Consider the following 17707-nt stretch of genomic DNA (forward strand, 5'->3'; position numbering starts at 1 on the left):
TTTATACGTATCATGGCAATATTTCATGCCCTCCTGCTCCCCACTTTTTAAAGAAAAAAGAAGACCGAGGTTCTATTGTTTTTACAATTTAAAGCCAGGACAAATGTATCAAATGTTATGAGACTCCTGGTAAAACTGGAAGAGGTGGTAGTGTTATCAATCGACCCCAGAATGGACTATCTTTCTATATTTTAAAAATAATTGTGTGGTTTTTTATAAATAATAAATCAGGGGGAACCAGCATAGCAACAGTGTGTATGTGATCTTACACTGGGTTTGGGTTCCAGTGTTTCAGAGCTGGTTTTTGATGTGGTCTCATTAGGTGGGTACCTGTGCCAAGGGCATCCTGCACCTTATGTCCCATAAGAACAATGGGACCCAACTGCCTTTTAAAAAAAGCAAAAATACTTAGGAGAAGAGCTTTCTTCATCAGCCTTCACTCTGTCTGTAACTTTTTAAAATGAAAAATAATACAATGAAAACCCAATAATGATTAAAAAGAGGAAAAGAAATTCAACCCTAGGCTAAGCAAAGTTTTAATTTATTTTCTGTAAGCGGGGAATTTTAGGACTTCCTAATATCCAGGTCATGAGGACAAAAAAGACAGTTCTTCTTGAAACCCCATCTTTAAAACTACTGTTATTTTTAACTTCACTTGTACATCTTGAAATGAGGAGAGGTATGGTATTTTTCAGACATAGGAGATCTAGTTCTTCCTGTAGCTCTCAACCTTAATTATTTGTCTGCAAGTAACACTGCCAAAATAACCCAGGGGACAAAGACCCTGTCAGAACTGTTAGTTTTCCTGGGTACAGGGCTATCTAATTTTGTCTACAGACATTGCAAGGTTTTGAAAAGGAATTAGACTAATCTCAGTGCAGTAGTTCAGCTTAACACACATTGAAAGGCAGAGGTGAGGATACCAGCCTGTTCTCCCTGGAGTGTGTTCCCTGTTCCTCACAGGTGGGACAGAGCATGTGGATAAATGGACCCACCCAGGTCTCTTAAAACTGCAATTTTTAGAAAAAATGTCCTCCAGTGAGAAGAGCTGATTAATTAAAATGGTCTGAGGTCGGGGTGCTGCTCAGAGGAGGATTTTCTTGCTGGCAGAGGACTGCTGCTGGGTGTAAGGCTACTGGTTGCCAGACAGGAAGGTGTGTTGGGGAACAGAGGGACACAGCTGTTGGCAGCAGCCCCTGAACTAAGGCCAAGGCTGACACAAACCATCCCTCAGATCTGGGAAAATGCATCACGATTTCTGTTACCTACCAGGCATCACCACTCCTTTCTCCTCCTCCTTATCTGCCACCATCCTCAGCCTGGCTGTATTTCTTACCTCTTTGGACTTCTTTAAATATTAACCAGTTGTAGTTTTTCCTCCCAGGATCCCCTTTGGAGATGACTGGCTGCCAAATTTCAGCGTTGTCACTGACACAGCTATAGGGCACGTCAGCAAGAGCTCTGTGGGCCACAACCTCTCCTGGTAGACTTTCTCTGTCTTGCCAACTTTCCTAATATAAAGCAAGATACTCAAGTTTGATTACCCAGAATAAAACTTACAAATTAGACCATAGGGGAGGTGCTGAAGGATTCAGCTGGGCTTTGCTTGCAGTGACCTTAATGATATCCCGAATTTCTGCAAGCCTAGTCAGGAAACAGGGTAGCTCTCTTTTTATTACAGTGAAGGTGGGGAATAACACATATTCACCAAACTTTTGGGAAGCTTATTGCTGTAATTTGGGTTATGGGCTGGCAGGTGAAGGGAGGTGAGGGAGACCTGGCACAAGGCTCTTTTTTGGTCTCAGTAAGACAGGCTTCACAACAAATGGTTTAACAAGACAGAAAAGGAAAAGGAATATAGATAGTGAGTAGATCTTACATCCCTTCTGATGCTGGGCACTCTGCAATCACACGCATCAGTGAATTGTCAAAATGGATGCTGTGCAGAGTAGATCCTATCTTTGGATAGATGCTCACCCTTTTGGTCATTCGGGCTATTACAGGACTTCCTCACAAGATAAGATGTATACTCCTAACGTACATTTGCATGAGAACTTTTGGCTGCACTGAACCATATCGCTGAAATTTTACCACACTGTAAAGAAGGAATTACTTGGCCTCTTGTTCTCTATCCCCATGACAGAAATGTGCAAGTTTTAAACATCACACACTGCAGTTTTTAAGACTGAATAGAGAATTATCTATTGCAAAGTATTGTTCCTCCAACCTGTTTAATTTTCTCCTAGAAGTGGTTGGTCAGTGTGAGATATGACAGGACTGGTGGTTGTGGTCTTGAGAGCTACTCACTATGGGAAAGTATTACAGAACTGTTAGAAATAATTTTCAGAGCTGGCAGCATGATTTATTTCTGTCTGTGCATGCTTAGCTCATTCTCAGTTGTTCATCCACATCAGGATGACAAGGAAGGAAGGATAAGCCTTTCAAAATGATGCTTAAAAACAGAGTATTTTGAGGTGTATGTGTGTCAAAGCACAAAGAAACTGTTACGGCAGAAACTGTCATTTGGAATTTGGAGAAAAAACTCCTGTCCTTTTGGGGCAGTTTAGCTTAACTAATGCTGCTGTTTCTGTGTGAACTCTCACTGGCTGAACTACACTTTATATGGCTGAGAAATCTGATGGCCAGTCGGTGTCTTTCTTCATTGCTTTTTTGGTTTTGGGGTTGTTTTGCCTGAGGTTTTTAAAAAAAAAGGTGTCTGAAATTAGTTACCATCTCAGCCCTGGGCAGGGCAATGTCTCCTTCTCCACACAGTGAAATGAAGTTTGGATCTCCAGTTCAGCAGGGAGCTGTGCAGGTGATGGGTGGGTTGGCTGGCTCAGTGTGTTTCCAAGCATTTTAATACATACTATGCATAAAGGGGTGTATAATCCCTCTTGCTTAGAATGTAATAAAATAATGAAATGAAGGCTGGTCCTGCCTAAGCCATCCCAAATGAGATTTTTTCCTTTCTTCCTTTCTTTTTATTAAAAGTGTCAATGCTACTGACTTTAAACTCAAAGATTTTCATCTATACTTAAAGTATAGTAGTAGTACAAAAGCAGTAATTTAGTTGTTGACCAAGTAAAATATACTTATGATGCTCATTAATTTAATGGGGTTGGTGAGTGTTTTCCACCTTCTCCGAAAGACTGTTAGCCTTATATTTCCATTGCTCACTTTCATCCCAGTGTGCCTAGTTATATGTTCTTGTATTATCTTCAAGAAGTTTTCTCCTTCCTCCATGTGTTTATCCTTCAAATACTTCTAGATGCTTGTCATATTCCCTCTAGCCATTGCTGAGTCCCACTACAGTTATTTTGTTCTTTTAATCTTTCTTACTGAATTCCTATGTTCAGCCCATACAGAGTTGCTATTATTTCAGTGATCCGAAGGGAATACACACAGTGATATGGAGAAATGAATAGATTTTAAATCCTCCTTTAGTGAAGAGGGTTATAAGTTACTGCTACCAATTCATATTTACACAACTATCTGGATGTATATTAATATGCCATTGAGATTAATCACATGATTTTGTATGACTCACTTACTTTATAATTTTTTTATCAGTGTCACACAAACTATATTCCCGTTTGTGGATCAAATGGAGACACATACCAAAATGAATGCTTCCTCAAGAGAGCTGCTTGCAAGCATCAGAAAGAGATAAAAGTGGTATCAAGAGGACCCTGCTATTCCGGTATGTAAAACATCATTTTGTGTCACTAATGAGTGCTGTTATATGGTTAGATCTGTACTTTTGCCCTTAATTACAGACACTGTAATTTTGATGCCTTTCATAGAATGAAGCTGAAAACCTAAGTCAAGTGGTAGCAATGTTTATAACAAAGAAATCAGATATATCCTCTGATATGCTAACAGGTAAATAAATAAACATTACAAGTAGCAATATTTTATCTGAGAAAGTAGTTTGTGAATGCTTCTGTTCTATGTATAGAGGAGCCTTGATACTCATCAAAAGGCTTAAAACTGCTTTGGAGCCCACTCCAAATTAGTCATTCTTTTCAAGACTCATTTTTTGGATATACAAACTTAATGTGACAGTGATCATCTTGACTGACACTCTGCTTGTACCCAAGGCAACATCTTTCACAAATTTCACTTTGGGTCATTACATTGAAGCTATGCACAACTCATAAAATTGTACCTCCCATTTCTAATGGACTGGCTTTTCATTTCCTTCCATATGTGAAACACAGATTTCCCAAATGCTTAAAATACATGGGGCAGTTTTTCACTGTCTTGAATCTTGCAACATGCTCTTGGACACAGCAACTTAAGCCACCAGAGGTTTTCTGAACCTGGACAGATTCTAAATAGGTGGGACCAGTTTCATGGCTGGCTTTCTTAAAATTATGTGACTCAGTAGCACCAGCAAATGCATTCTTTGTTACATAAGTAACAAACACAAAAAATTATGTTGTGGGACATCCCTCATCATTTGATGAGCAATAGTTACTGTGTTTAGCCTAAAGTTACATCTGTATGGCAGCCAAAGCATGATTGCAGTTCAGGTGCACACTCCTAGTTAGCTTTATGTTGGCTGGTCTAGATATCCATGACAATTTAGGGCTAGCAGCCTGGAACTCCCTGGTAGCTGCAACCTCCTACCAGGAAATTAGGGTAAATATTTTGGCAGTGTACCTAGGCTGTTCTCTGCTGCTGCTGCCAGTCATTTAAATGCATCATGTCTCTGTTTTCACACAAGCTGCTATAATACGATTGACTGCAGCACAGACCTGTACTGAGATCTGGGTTTGTTTACAAAGGTCCACAGTGATCCATGACATTGGTCCTAGAACTCAAAGAAACTTGCATGTTGTGCCCAGCTCAGCCATATAATTCTAGCATACCTAAGGCAGATGACTGAATCTACCTTCTTGCTCAGTTTCCCACCTCTTAATTACCTCTAGATGCTGCAGAAAAAAAACCCAAAAACCAAAAAAACCCCAAAACATTTTGGTTTTGGAGCACTTTCATATTCATACAACAACATCCAAGAAGTATGAAGGTTTCATTGGAGGATGTATAACAAAATATTTTTTCATGCCCAAATAATTATAAGAAACAGACTCACAGCACAAAAATTTATTTTGCTCACTAAAATAAACTAGTAGGATAATGTTTTGAGAGCAACAAAAAGTTGGGTTTTTTTTTTATATATATGCATTGTACCATACTAAGAAAAAGACATTCTGAATTGAATTGACATTCTGAATTGATTCTTCTCAGCCTCAGGTCACTGGTAGCTAATTATCACATTACTCAGGTAGTGTGTTGGGTTTTTTTTAACCTCCCTCTCCTTTTCTTTAAGCCCCACATAAACAGCGGGAAATGCAGCATAATTTTGAGCACTTACTGTAATAGATCAAGACATATGCTGAGACACAATTGACCTGAAAGTACTGAGAATAGTTCCTGAAACTGAGGATGTGACTGAGGCTGCATATTGCATTTACACTGGTGCAATTTAAATTGCTTCTTTGGCAGGGCTCTACTAGAACCGTACCTGTGACCCTCAGTGTCAGATGTGCTCTGGCTGATGTAAAAATATTGGATGATAAAGGCCATTTTATGGAACCTGCCTGTGCCCTAGTCATTGAGAGGTCAATAAATTGATTTTCTTTATCTGTTACAGTTACATGTTCAGAAACAATTGCTCAGATTAAAAAATCCTTTACAGACCTCAATTCATTTTCACCAAGTCCTTCTGAATTTGCTCTGAAAATGCTTTGTTCTGGGGCATCATTGGGAACCAAGTATAGAGTCACTGGTTTCCTATCAGAGTTTTGGCTGGTTTTTCAAAGAAAGCTTCATCCTGGCAGGAACCACCCGAGACAAAAGGGCAAAATTCCCCCATGGTGTTGTAAGAATTATTCAGTATTTAAAGTATGTCAGACTTCTGAATCTCATACAGGAATTAAATACTTCCCATTTGCTGGGGATTGATACATTCTAAAGCTATGGCACTGGAACAGAATCTCCTGAGTGATTTCGTCAGACCTGTTTCTTGGCAGGTAACATTTTGATTAAATTCTTACAGTCGTGGGTGATTGAACAGCATAATTTCCTTTGTCCAAGTGCTGTCAGAGTTACAGTTCCTAAAATAAACAATGCTAAAAAGAAGTCACTCATAGGTGCTTCAGTAATGAACAAAATGTGAGTTTTGACATTTAAAACGGTGTTTTAGTGAAAGGTAAATGGATGAAGTTATCAGGACTGCATAGACAGGGCTTAACATTATCAAAGCACATTATTCAGTGAAGGGACTTCTTTTTTGAAAATCAAAATGGTAGGTTTACAGAGGTTAATTACCCCAGCACAGGCTGTAGATGATGAGGGTCTGTGGGTTTCAGCCAGTGCGTGTTGCTCCATGCTGCAAAATAGAGAGGAACTAATAAAATGAGCTAAATGTAGCTTTAGTGTTCTCTTTGCCTACCAGCCTAGTATGCCTTTGAGAAAGAGGAGGTCAAATCTATATAAACTATGCAGTTTTAACCTGTCCTTTTTTATTAATAATGAAGCAATCACCTTGTCTATGACTGGATGGAGAGGAGCGAGGCTGCAAAGCCAAATTTTTGCTGGTAGTAATTCCCATCTCCCACAGTTTCTCCTCCTGGATTATGTTCTGAACAAGATCAGAGCAATGTCCCAGGCCTTTTCTCTTGCTTGCTTTTTTTTATTTAATTAATTTTAAAGAAATTTATTTCTCATCCTTATCAGTTCCCAGTTTGCAGTTCATCCCACAACCAGACAGGACCCTCAGCGGGGCATGAGGAGGTGGCAGTACCTACAACCAGGGCTCCCACCAAGCTCACAGTGTCAACAGTCTTGCTGTTGACCTGAAACCTTAATAAGTTGAAAAAGGGTGACATTACTTTGAAATTCATTGAGGTTATGCCATCCTCAACCAGAGGTTATCCTGAGCTGGCTTTCTAAACAGGTTTAAGAAAACAGGAAGAAAGGGTGGTCAGGGTGCTCAGAGCATTGAGGAAGTGTCACTGAGTCCCTTAATTTCTTCTGTGTCCTTTTTTTTGGTAAATTTCCTATAGTTTCTTAGTTTAAATACCATAAATTAATTTAATAAATTAGAAATTGAGTTTTGTAATTAATTTCCAAGAATTTGTATTCCTGTTAGCTTTCACACACAGCCATGATTTTGAATGCTGTCACATTTATATGCACATGAAAATGTAACCACACAATGATGTAGTACTTGATACAGTGTCCCAGTGTACTGCACATATTTGGAAGTGTCAGTTCAGTGCTTTTTCTATTGGGATTTCTAAAATTAAAAAACAAAATATATTTGCAGAACTAGAAACAAACACTATAGCTCTGTTATATTTAAGATGGATGAAGAGTGGGCTTTAACTTAGTGTTCTTCAGTCTGAAGTAATCAAACTCTTTCCCTGAATTTGAATGGACATGTTTCAGGAAAACAGAAACAGGAAATGTTTTGGTTTTTTTTTTTTTTTTTTTTTTTTTTTTTTTTTTTTTTTTTTTTTTTTGTGGGAGGCTTCTTACAGTGAAGCATAATCAGATGTGTCCGTCGTCCTGAAAAGAAATAAGCTCAGTATAATCTTTTTGAGGGAGTTAAGGAAGAAATTCTAGGCTACTCACTTCCAGATTAAGAAACTCTGAAAATAAGTCTTAGTGCTCTCACAAGGAAGCTGTAACAAACCTGAAAACCTGTTGTAAAACACACATTCACCCAGAGCTTTGACTGAGACCCTGACTCCCAGATTCAGTGCAGTGTGGGAGCGTTCCTGTCCAGCCTGCCACGAGGGTGTGTGACCCTTCTGTCATTAGGAAATGGTTTAGATGCAAATAAATAGGCTTACCCAGACATATCTCATCAGTGCATGCCAGGATTTAATATCCTGTACCTTTTTTTTTGTTCTGTTCTTTTGTTTATTATTTGTTTGGGGTTTTTTGTTGTTTTTCCATAGCATAATTAAGCAGGAAAGGGCTACCACTGGGATGTGGTGGCAAATGCCTTTACCTTGAAAATGTGGAGGCAAATAGACATTCTCTACCTGCATTCTGGCATGGTGGAGGTTAAAAGCCTATCTCAGGCAGCCAGAGGCCTTGCAGCTGCTGGCAATTAGGCTTGTCAGCATTCCTCCCCAAAAGCTCCTGCTGGCAAATCAAAATCAAGGGTAATTTCTAGCAGGCATCCCTGCTTCTGGAGCCTGGGAATACAAAGGCAGCATCAGCAGGGGCTGAGGAGGAGGAGGGCTGAGCTGTTGCTGGGAGCACTGGGTGGTGGAGCTGCCACCACCACCAGCACTGTGGTTTTCCTTGACAAACTGCTTTTGTGTATCAGTGGTAAGTTGGAGCCTGCTTTGCTTTGGTAGCTTGAAGTGGTTTCTGCTGATTTTGTGTCTCTTCCAAAGCACTGGCCACTGCACTGCTGTTGGGAGGCTGGAAGGGTTTGTGCTGTGGCGGGAGCTGATTGAGAATTACAGTGCTGAGGAAAGAGCAAAAGTTAAAAGCTCTCACTCGGCACTGGGCACCACTTGTGTTGCTCTGTCTAGTGCTCACCTCAATCAGGATGGTCTTCTTTGGTAGGAAGTTCTTGATAATTTTATCCAGTCTTTAGCTTGGCACTCTTGTGTACCCAGAGTTAAATTGCAGAAATGAAAGCTTTGTGGAGAGAGCTGCTTTGTCAGCTCTGGTAACTGGGAAATCCAGGCAGAAAATAGTTAACAGGGAACTGTGACTTGAGACAGCAGCTGCCCTTTCTGTCTTCCAGCTCAGTTTTATATGGTGAGTAACTGAAAATAATTGAATAAAAGAGTCAGTTTTTCCAGGACTTGCTCAGTGAAGTTTCTGGAGTGGGAAGGCCAATGCCTGCTTAATATAAAGAAGTGACAGGTGCTGTCCTTATACTAAAACCACCCAAGCCATCTACCACAAGCTTTAGGAGAAAATCCAGGACTTGGGTACAAAGAGCATAATAACTCTTGGGTGCCAAAGTTCAGGTTCTGGAAATCCCTTCTCAGCTGTCAGCAAAGCCTTGCAGTACCTAAATTCCACATTTTTTTTTTTAATATTTTTTTTTTCTTTATTTCCTGGAGAACAGTACACAGTTTTCCCTCTCAGTGTGTCAAGAGGTGTTCTATTCTGCCCGTAGCTGAGTAGTTGCTGACCTGTTTCTTACAGAGATCTAAAAAAGGTTCAGCATTTTGGTATTTCTGTGTCTGTCTCTCTGTAAGCAGAGGCTTGGCTCAGAAGGTGATGGATCACCTGCCCTATGTGAATCAAGTGGAAGCATCTGCTCACTTAGAATTTCTCTGTCCTGTTTGGAGGACTGTTTGTCCTCCTGTTTGTACTTGACATTTTGGAGCTGTTGCCCTAAGTGGGGAAGGGGTGGGTTCAGTTTTCATGCTACTTTGAGTTAACAGCCATCCCTCCTGAATGAGATAGCCTGCAAGCTGTTTTGAGTTTGGAGACTGTACCTTCTGCCTCTGCACTGAAGCAGATCCATGGTACAGATACGGCTCTTGTTCAGACAACCAGAAAGAAACTGGGATTCTGACTGTAGCCTACTGCTTACAGTGTTCAGATGCTGTGTATGATCCAAGTGCTTCTTCATGTATTTTGTCCAGGGACTTCCTCAGAGTAAAAGCAGCTTGCAGAAGAAGTGTGTTCATTTGTGTAGACACATATTTTTACAAACCTATTTGGAAAAGAGTGGCTTCAGTAAAGAGAGAAGTCAGTCACTCTATAACAATTGACCTGGGGCTAAGGAGAATGCTATTTCAGTCCAGCTTCCTCACTTGTTTGAGTGTCTTTCTCGACAGGTCTTGATGCATGGAGACCACTTTTGGAAATCCTGAATTGGATAAGGGCCTGAAAACAGCAGGGGTTCTTATCCCAGTAAGGTTGCCAAACAAAAAAGGTACCTTTTTAGCCAGGAGCTGCTTAGGGAAATCTAGCCAAGGCTCAGAAAAAAACAGCAACACCATCTTAGTTTAGCACAGTTACCCAGGAGACAAGTTCTACCACAACTCCCAGTCTCAGAGAGGGAGGCACGTGCTCCTAGTGAAAAGTCAAAAATAATAGGCAAAGTGTTACAGAGGATGACACACTTTTTTATGGTTTCTTGACATCTGAAAGTCCAGAGAAGCAGGAATGGATCTATCCCACCACTATAATGTCCTGCTGGGTGGAGACAAGTTGCCTGTGCAGTTCATATGTACCAGCCCAATGGTCTATAGATATGAGTAGTCTGAGCATTGGCTCTGTCATTTACATGGCTCTCTTGTTACATCTCGTAGTGTCTGTGTGATGGTACCTGTCCCACCCCACAGCATGTGCTGCACCTTGGTGTGTAGCTGGGACCCCCCCACACCAGAGCTGAGCAGCATTCCTCAGCCCACAGCTGAATGTGCAGGGGAAAGCAGTCAGAAAGGGAGAGTTGGAAATAAAATCATGGAACAAGTTGAGCTTATTTGAGACATTTTAGCCTTTGGGGTTTTTTTGTTTTTTTTTTTTTTTTTTTTTTTTTTTTTTTAATTTTTATTTAATTTATATGAATTATATGCTGAATGTGCTTGTGTGATGATGTCAGCTGTCTCACCCTTAGAACTGCTTATGGCACAATTTCACCACTACAGATAAGCCTGCCTCATACAAGTAAATTGTACTCCTTCAAATTTCTTCATGAGGGAATACTTCATCCTGAGGCATATCAGTGACTCAACAGTGACATTTTATATGGGATTGTCTGCTTTGTCAGTAAAGTGGGCCGCTGTTGATGGAACAAAAACCCTTCTGTTTTTTAATTCATTTCTGTAAGGTAATAGGCTCAGCCTATTAGACATAGAATAATGGTACAGGAGGAAAGAAAGGAAAATTTATGCCAAGGGAAAAAACCTCTCTATTCCTGATACTCCATGTGACAGGAGATTATTTTTAATGTGTGAAGTGACCCAGTAACGTGGAATTTCACACTTTCATCCACACACTAGAGGGAATTATTCCTAGAAATATAACTGCTTAAAGAAAAAGGGAGGAAAATGAGCAAATTGAGGGTTCGGGTTTTCCTCTGATGTGAACAATGAGCTCTTATGTGGAAGTAAGAAAACCACTCCTCTCTCTGTCTGGTCTCCTTCTTCTTTCAGATTTGTGGAAATAAATTCAGCTCCCATCTCTATCACCAAAGCAGGCATGAAAGGAGAGGTGTGGGACAAGCTGAGTGTGTGCTCTGGTCCTCTCCTCATCTTACAGAGAGGCTGACCTAACAGGGATGGGGAATAATTCACTGAGAGTAATTGCCATCCCATCCTCTCCTCTCCACCTCCTCTGAGCCACAAAGACTGAGGGAGGTTTGTGACTCAGAGTGTGTGTTAGAGGGTTTGTCACTGCTGCTCTGACAGATAAGATGCTGTGCAGAGCTCTGCCCAGTGGGATGCAAATCCCAGTAGAAAATACCTGGCCAGCTCCATAATGCTCTGAAGTAGAGTTACTTGGCCTGGGGTGGTGAGGAAGCTCAAGCCCTGCTGATGCTTGAACTACTAATGCAAAGGAGGTGCAGCCACAAGCTGTCACTCATCAGATGCTTATCCAGTCAGTCTAATGTCAATGAGATAATTCTGCTGTTAGAGCATCCCTGTACAGAGTGATTGACTCAGCTGAGAGAGGCTATTTTGTGGTTAGATGACTTGGACCAATTTTATTTTGAAGGCCATTTATCTTCTGGGGGGGTACTTCTGCAGCCAGGTGATTTACATGGTACTACTTCATGTGCCACTCCTGTGGCCAGAGGGTAAAAAAACAAAATTATTTGCTTACCTTTCTAAGTAGATTCCAGAAACCAGACTGTGTAGTCTTCACCTGGTTTGGGTTCAACAAGTTTGAATCTCTAACAGTTGCAAAAAGGCTAAGCAGGTTACTTTTCAGTACTGAATTTTGCTGTATCTTGATTAAAATACTTTGACAGGGAAGAAAGAGCACAGGGCACAGAAAGCATGGACAAACTGTATTAAAGGATGCCAGGCTTTATCTGGGATGTTTGTTTTTACACCTGCATCATGAAATATAACACCTGTATAATATTTTACAGCTTCTGAACAGCTGCTATTGAAGCAATATTTTCATCTCCTTTCTTCTTTTTTTATTCCCTTCTCTCTTTCTTTTTCAGATAATGGCTCTGGGTCAGGAGAAGGAGGTGAGTACCAAACCCCAGTTACACTTGCTTTTGATCTTGCTTTTTTATTATACATATCTGTTTTATGTACATGATTGCTGTATACCACACGAATTAAGGAAACATTAAGGCAACTTAAAAATAAGCTGTAACATTGTAGTATTATGTGACCATTTCAGAACAGGAATAGGTTGCAGTGTTCATTTGACCAATGCTGTTCCTTCGGATTTGACCTATATAGCTTTCATTTGTTGCCAGTAATATAGTGTAAGGCTTAAATTCCTCTTTTACCTGTATTTCACTTCTGGAAATGTCTATTCACAATAAATTCCTTAGCTCTTTTTTTTTCTTTTTCTTTTTTTTTTTTTTCTTGCACTAATTTCTTTAGCATCTACACTGTCTAGCTATTACTTTATCCTTGGTCAAATATGTTGCCTAAAATATATGATGATTATGATAGCTTTGTTTAATAAATGTTTTACATGTGTCTTTTCAAAGCTTTTTATTCAAAGAGGGAATGTAGCACAGCTGATAATAGTAGAAGTGTGGTGTTCTTTGAACGCATCTTAACCTTCCAAGGATTAAAAAAAGTAGCAATATAATTTTATCTATTTAATTTTATTCTCTTTCTGATACTACTATGAAGAATGCATGTAGAATGAAAAATGTGAGATATGGATAGAGACAGAAGCAGGGAAGGCCAGTTTGCTTTCAGGCTTTGCTTGTCTTAAGAAAGTGTTGCAGTTCATACTGAAAGGACTGAGTTTTGAAATATTGAAACTCTTGTACAGCTACATGAAAATGTGCTTTTGTGGAAATAAATTAAAGGATCACTGTGTGGCTAAACACAACAGTTAACTTTTCAAAAGTCAAGAGCTAGCTCCCTCTTTTTCACATGAGTGAAGGGAAGGCATTTCTGTCCCTTTAATAAGATGCCATCAGTAAATTCCTGGCTGCTGCTAGCATGGAACCATTCTCACCTTTGTTTCCTTTGGGAGCAGTGTCTGAAGGAACAATTTTTTTCTCAGTCCCTGCCTCTTGTTACCTTCACTGGTGACTTTTGTTCTGAAGCTTTTCTTCTTGAGATTGCATCACTTCTCTTTCCCCAGAAGCTCTGTTTGCTCCCTCTTTTCCCCATCCTTACCCAGCGTGTTATTCCAGTACAGCTGCTCCCTGTGAGCTGAGCATTGCTTGCATTAGAACATCTGTGCATTTCTTATATGGGACAGAGGACAGTAATTTAGTCCACGTCTGACTTTTATTTTTGCAACAGTATTAGAAATGTTTGATTTCTATTGGGATTTTTATATTTTTTCCCCTAGTATTTCCCAATCAGATACAAAACATCCCATCAATGTTGTAACTGTTACTGTCACTAAATGTTGCTCTGTGGAAGAGATTGGCAATCAATTGACAGATATGGAGATTATTTTGGTAATTTTATAAACATGTTGGAGAAAAGTAGAACCGAGCATGCTTTGTTTTGTTGATTAGGCTGCTCACTGAAGAGGTAAAACATTAAGTTCAAGTACACTTGTTGCTTGATTTCAGGCATGAAACTAAATCAGGTCCACTGTCTCTTGGTAAGAGGAGTCCAAAATGGATCTTCCTTGGTCATTGCTGTTATGTTTGTTGTTCCTTGAAAAATTCATTGAGCCTGGGACAAAGGGAATGGGAAGAAAACATCAGCCTGAAGGCTGGGAAGATGGATGCTATAGGAAGGCTTTGTTTTCTGGGCCTCAGCATGCCAGTGAATTTTAAATAATTAAGCAAAACAGACTTGCATGAGCTGTAGAGATTTGGTGGTCCCTCCTTGATACCTTGCAGCAGTGGTTTTAATGCATTGTCTTGAGGGGCTGGAATAAGTAGATTCAGTTCACTTCAGGCAGAAAGAATTAAGTCTGGGTCCCTTGGCCCCAGGTGAGTATCTGCACTGCCTGGGTATTGAATAATGAAGAGATGAAGTACCCACTACCTCCTAAAGCACTTTTCTGATGTTAGTCCTTCACTTATTTGACTTTCTTTGGATCACCTTTGGGCCAACCATGATGTTCCTGCTTTTATTCATTATGAAGACAGTTGAGTTTAGTTCTTAATTTTAGATTTAAAAAAAATAATTAAAAATATTAAATTATTAAAATTCAAATATTAATTTATATATATATAGCTTAAACAACCAGAAATTGAAAATCCTGTTTGGCTTTTTTTTTTTTTTTTTTTTTTTTTTTTAATGTACATCTGGGATCTATTTGCGACAAAGTGTCCCCATACACCTTTCATCCTAAACTGGGTGGTGGTTATACTTCTGCAGAACAATTTCCTGGTCTTCAGCATGTTGAGTCATTTTTTGGCTCTGAGAGCAGCCCTTCAAAGGATGGAATCCACTGTTGCTTTGATTATTGAACTCTGCTCTGGCCAGAAACTCAATAGTATTTTTGTGCTCACAGTATCTTTATATCTAGAAATGTTTTTGTTCCATTGTTCAAATAACCGTAAACGAGTTAGAAGGAGGCCTTAAAAACATAAAAGACATATCAAGAACTTAAGGGAAATCAGAATTAAAACAGAATTTCTAAAAGAAGTCTGAACTGCTTGAAGATAGAGGTGCATTGTTCAGGATCCAGATAAGAACCCGGTCAGGGGGTGACCTCCAGGTCAGGGTGCTCCCTGGTGCACATCAGGAGTCCAGGGTCCTTGCTCTCTCCAGCTGTAGGACTGACTGGAGCACAGCACAACTCAGCCCCTCTCCCTGGAGCTTCTGTGCCCTGTGAGTAGCTGGCACAGCTACTGTGCTGTGAGTACAGGGAAACAGGAATGGAAGTGGAACAACTCAAGGATCCAACAGAGACAGCAGAGTGAGCAGACATGCTAGCTTTGAGATTTCTGTTTTCTTCCTAGGATTTATGTTTCCAGATGTTAATCACAGGATCAGTTTTTGCTGTTTCTTAAACATGCAAGTGGTTTATGATTATGCATGCACCAGTGATGCTTGCACACACAGAATGCATCTGTTGTGCAGGGAGCACTGCAATTGCTGTGCGAGAGATTTGCTGTTTGCTGGCAGATTTTTATCTGTGAAGGAAAGCACTGGGAAAGGGTCGGAGTTGTCCTCTTCCGTTGCTATAGCTCTGCCAGTAACAGTCTCCACCTCTGAAAGGAGATGCTTGCCTCACGTTCAGCTGAGATTTCTGTGAGTGGTTCACACTGTTCCCTTTCATTTTTCAGAAGCAGAACAAGCTCATTGATGATTCTGAAACTTGATCCAGATTTTCCCTCCTACTCCCAAACTGTATGATGTTAAATGCATTCATTTTTATGTAAAATAAAAAAAAAAAAAAAGTGGATTTAGAACTGATTAAAAAAGCCACTAAAGTCCTATTCCTCAGAGACTATTTTAGACAATGCCTTAGAAGTTGTCAGGTGCCACAAAAATGCTAACGACCTTGGAACTACTGATCCAGGTTCTTTCCCAAATCATGTTTCCTGTTACCAAGATACTAGATTCTAGGAAAGGAATGAAAAGTTGAAGAATTCTTTCAGTAATCTTGAGCAAGATGAAGGAGTATAATTTTTAAGGGTGACAAAATTGTCTAAATGGTCTCTGACATTCTGAATATGCGGTTTCAATTTTCTGTGCTTGGGTGGCACAGCATTTATGAAGAGTTGTAATAAAATTAGTCATTTAAGAAGTCTGAACCTTCCATTAGCATAATAAAAATTACACTTATAAAGCCAAGCTGTTGAGCCTTGTGGCAACAGATATCCTGAAGCCCCTTCTAAGAAAAGTATTGGTTGTTATGGCAGAAATCAGAGAATTTTAAAAAACTTTATTGGTCTACCATTTTTTACAACCCTACAGAAAGCAGTATCAATGAGTGAGATTCAGACTTGAAAAAGTTGTTTAGTTGAGGTCCTTTTGACGTGTATTTAAGACATGGGCTTCTCACTTCAGTGGCAAATGAATACTTTTGCACTGTATTTGTTCTGAAGAAAGCAGTCATAAAATGAGATTCTGATCCACTTTATTTAAACAGTGATTTGTTAGAGTTTGAAGCAGAACTGCTGAAACAGAAGGTACAGGCTCAGATTCATGTTCATCACTGCCACTTGTAAACTGCAATACTGTTTGGCCTGTCAGATACACTTCCACTAGAGGCAGATCAAGGCATGAAAAATTACTTTAGCAGTGGGGTTGGACTAGATGATCTCCAGAGGTCCCTTCTAACCCATAGCATTCTGTGATTCTCTGGTCCTCAGACTTTCACATGTACATAAAGCAGGTGGATTGGCAGCTTGCATGAAACATTTTATTTTGTTTTAATACGAATTGAAAATTTTTATTTTCAGTGGAACCTGCCAAGTTCTCCCTGTGAAAAGAACTATGCTTACCCAAAAAAGTAGCCTGAGGAAGATTAACTTTGATAGGCTTATATGAATGTGACTAAGCTGAGCTTTTACAATTTTTCCTTCAAGATGCTTTTTTTTGTGCAAATAGGTGTTTTTTCCTCAATTTTACAACTTGATTCTAGCCAAGAAAGTCTAAAAAGAAGCAGTCATCCCAGTGATCTTTCCACCCTCTTGCTCTGAAAAGAGCTGGCACTCAGAGCTAGGAGTAAGGTAGATGTCCTGTTATTTTGCTGGGCTAGCCTACATGTTCAGAAAACTTCAGGTCTGTGTTAGACACTGTCTTTGTCAATGTTCTAAAAGAAATCCTGGCAAGGCATTGTCCAGCTAGTAATGAGACAACTGAAAGGGCAGTTGGAGCCATGGGCATACATTATGTTCAGACTAACAAGCACATCCTCAGATGGGAACTCTGATTCTTACAGGAAAGCTTTTTGAAGAGCCTGATTCCTTTGATTGTGTCAAAGGTATTGGTTGACAAAGCTAATTTGCTTTTATCTGGCTGTAGTCCTTACTCATAAGGCTTTTTTTGGTAGTACTTTCCATCTAGCATCCCAGCATAGTGCAATAATTTTTGGAGGAGAGCCTTATTTCTTCTGAGCTCCCAGGTCCTATCTTTGGTAAATGAGCACTTCTGAACAATTCTTCTTGTGTCCCTTCAAGTAAAGGCCTTTTTTCCTCTCACTCCAGATAGTCCTTACTTTCTCTATTTAATAATGCCAGCAAGTGACAGCTGTGATGTTGATTTTGTCATATAGTTAGGCCTTTGCAAGGATGTGTTGAAAACCATCAGCATGTGTTACATCAAAGAGTTAACAAATGTTAATGACTTTTCAAGCCAGCTTCAGAGACAAATCAGTGTCCTAGAAGAGGCAAGTTCTGTGTTCTAGTAATGAACCAACAAGGGCAAGATTTCTAAGTGCCCTACTGTGCCCATAACATTAATATTTTATTCTTTTTGTTCAGTATTTAGCTGTGTACCTAAGCAAAATGCACTTCGGATATTAAAAAATATGCAATGGTAGTTAGGCAGATGGCACCAAATTATTTCGGGCTTTTAAGCTAAGGAAATAACATGCTTGCAATACATATAGCTAAGTTAATTATTATTAAAATAATTTGTTT

At 39.7% G+C, this 17707-nt stretch overlaps 1 protein-coding gene across 1 annotated transcript in view; it reads left to right on the plus strand.

The window, feature by feature from the left end:
* The window catches only part of TMEFF1 (transmembrane protein with EGF like and two follistatin like domains 1), a 117879-nt gene that overhangs the window by 69464 nt on the left and 30708 nt on the right, over nt 1–17707 (plus strand). Inside the window, exons 3-4 of the mRNA XM_071736923.1 lie at nt 3571–3700; nt 12173–12199. Of these exons, the coding sequence (XP_071593024.1) occupies nt 3571–3700; nt 12173–12199 (157 nt within the window). The remainder of the gene's footprint in view (nt 1–3570; nt 3701–12172; nt 12200–17707) is intronic.

Source organism: Heliangelus exortis, chromosome 2 (assembly GCF_036169615.1).
Source record: "Heliangelus exortis chromosome 2, bHelExo1.hap1, whole genome shotgun sequence".
Classification (NCBI taxonomy): Eukaryota; Metazoa; Chordata; class Aves; order Apodiformes; family Trochilidae; genus Heliangelus; species Heliangelus exortis.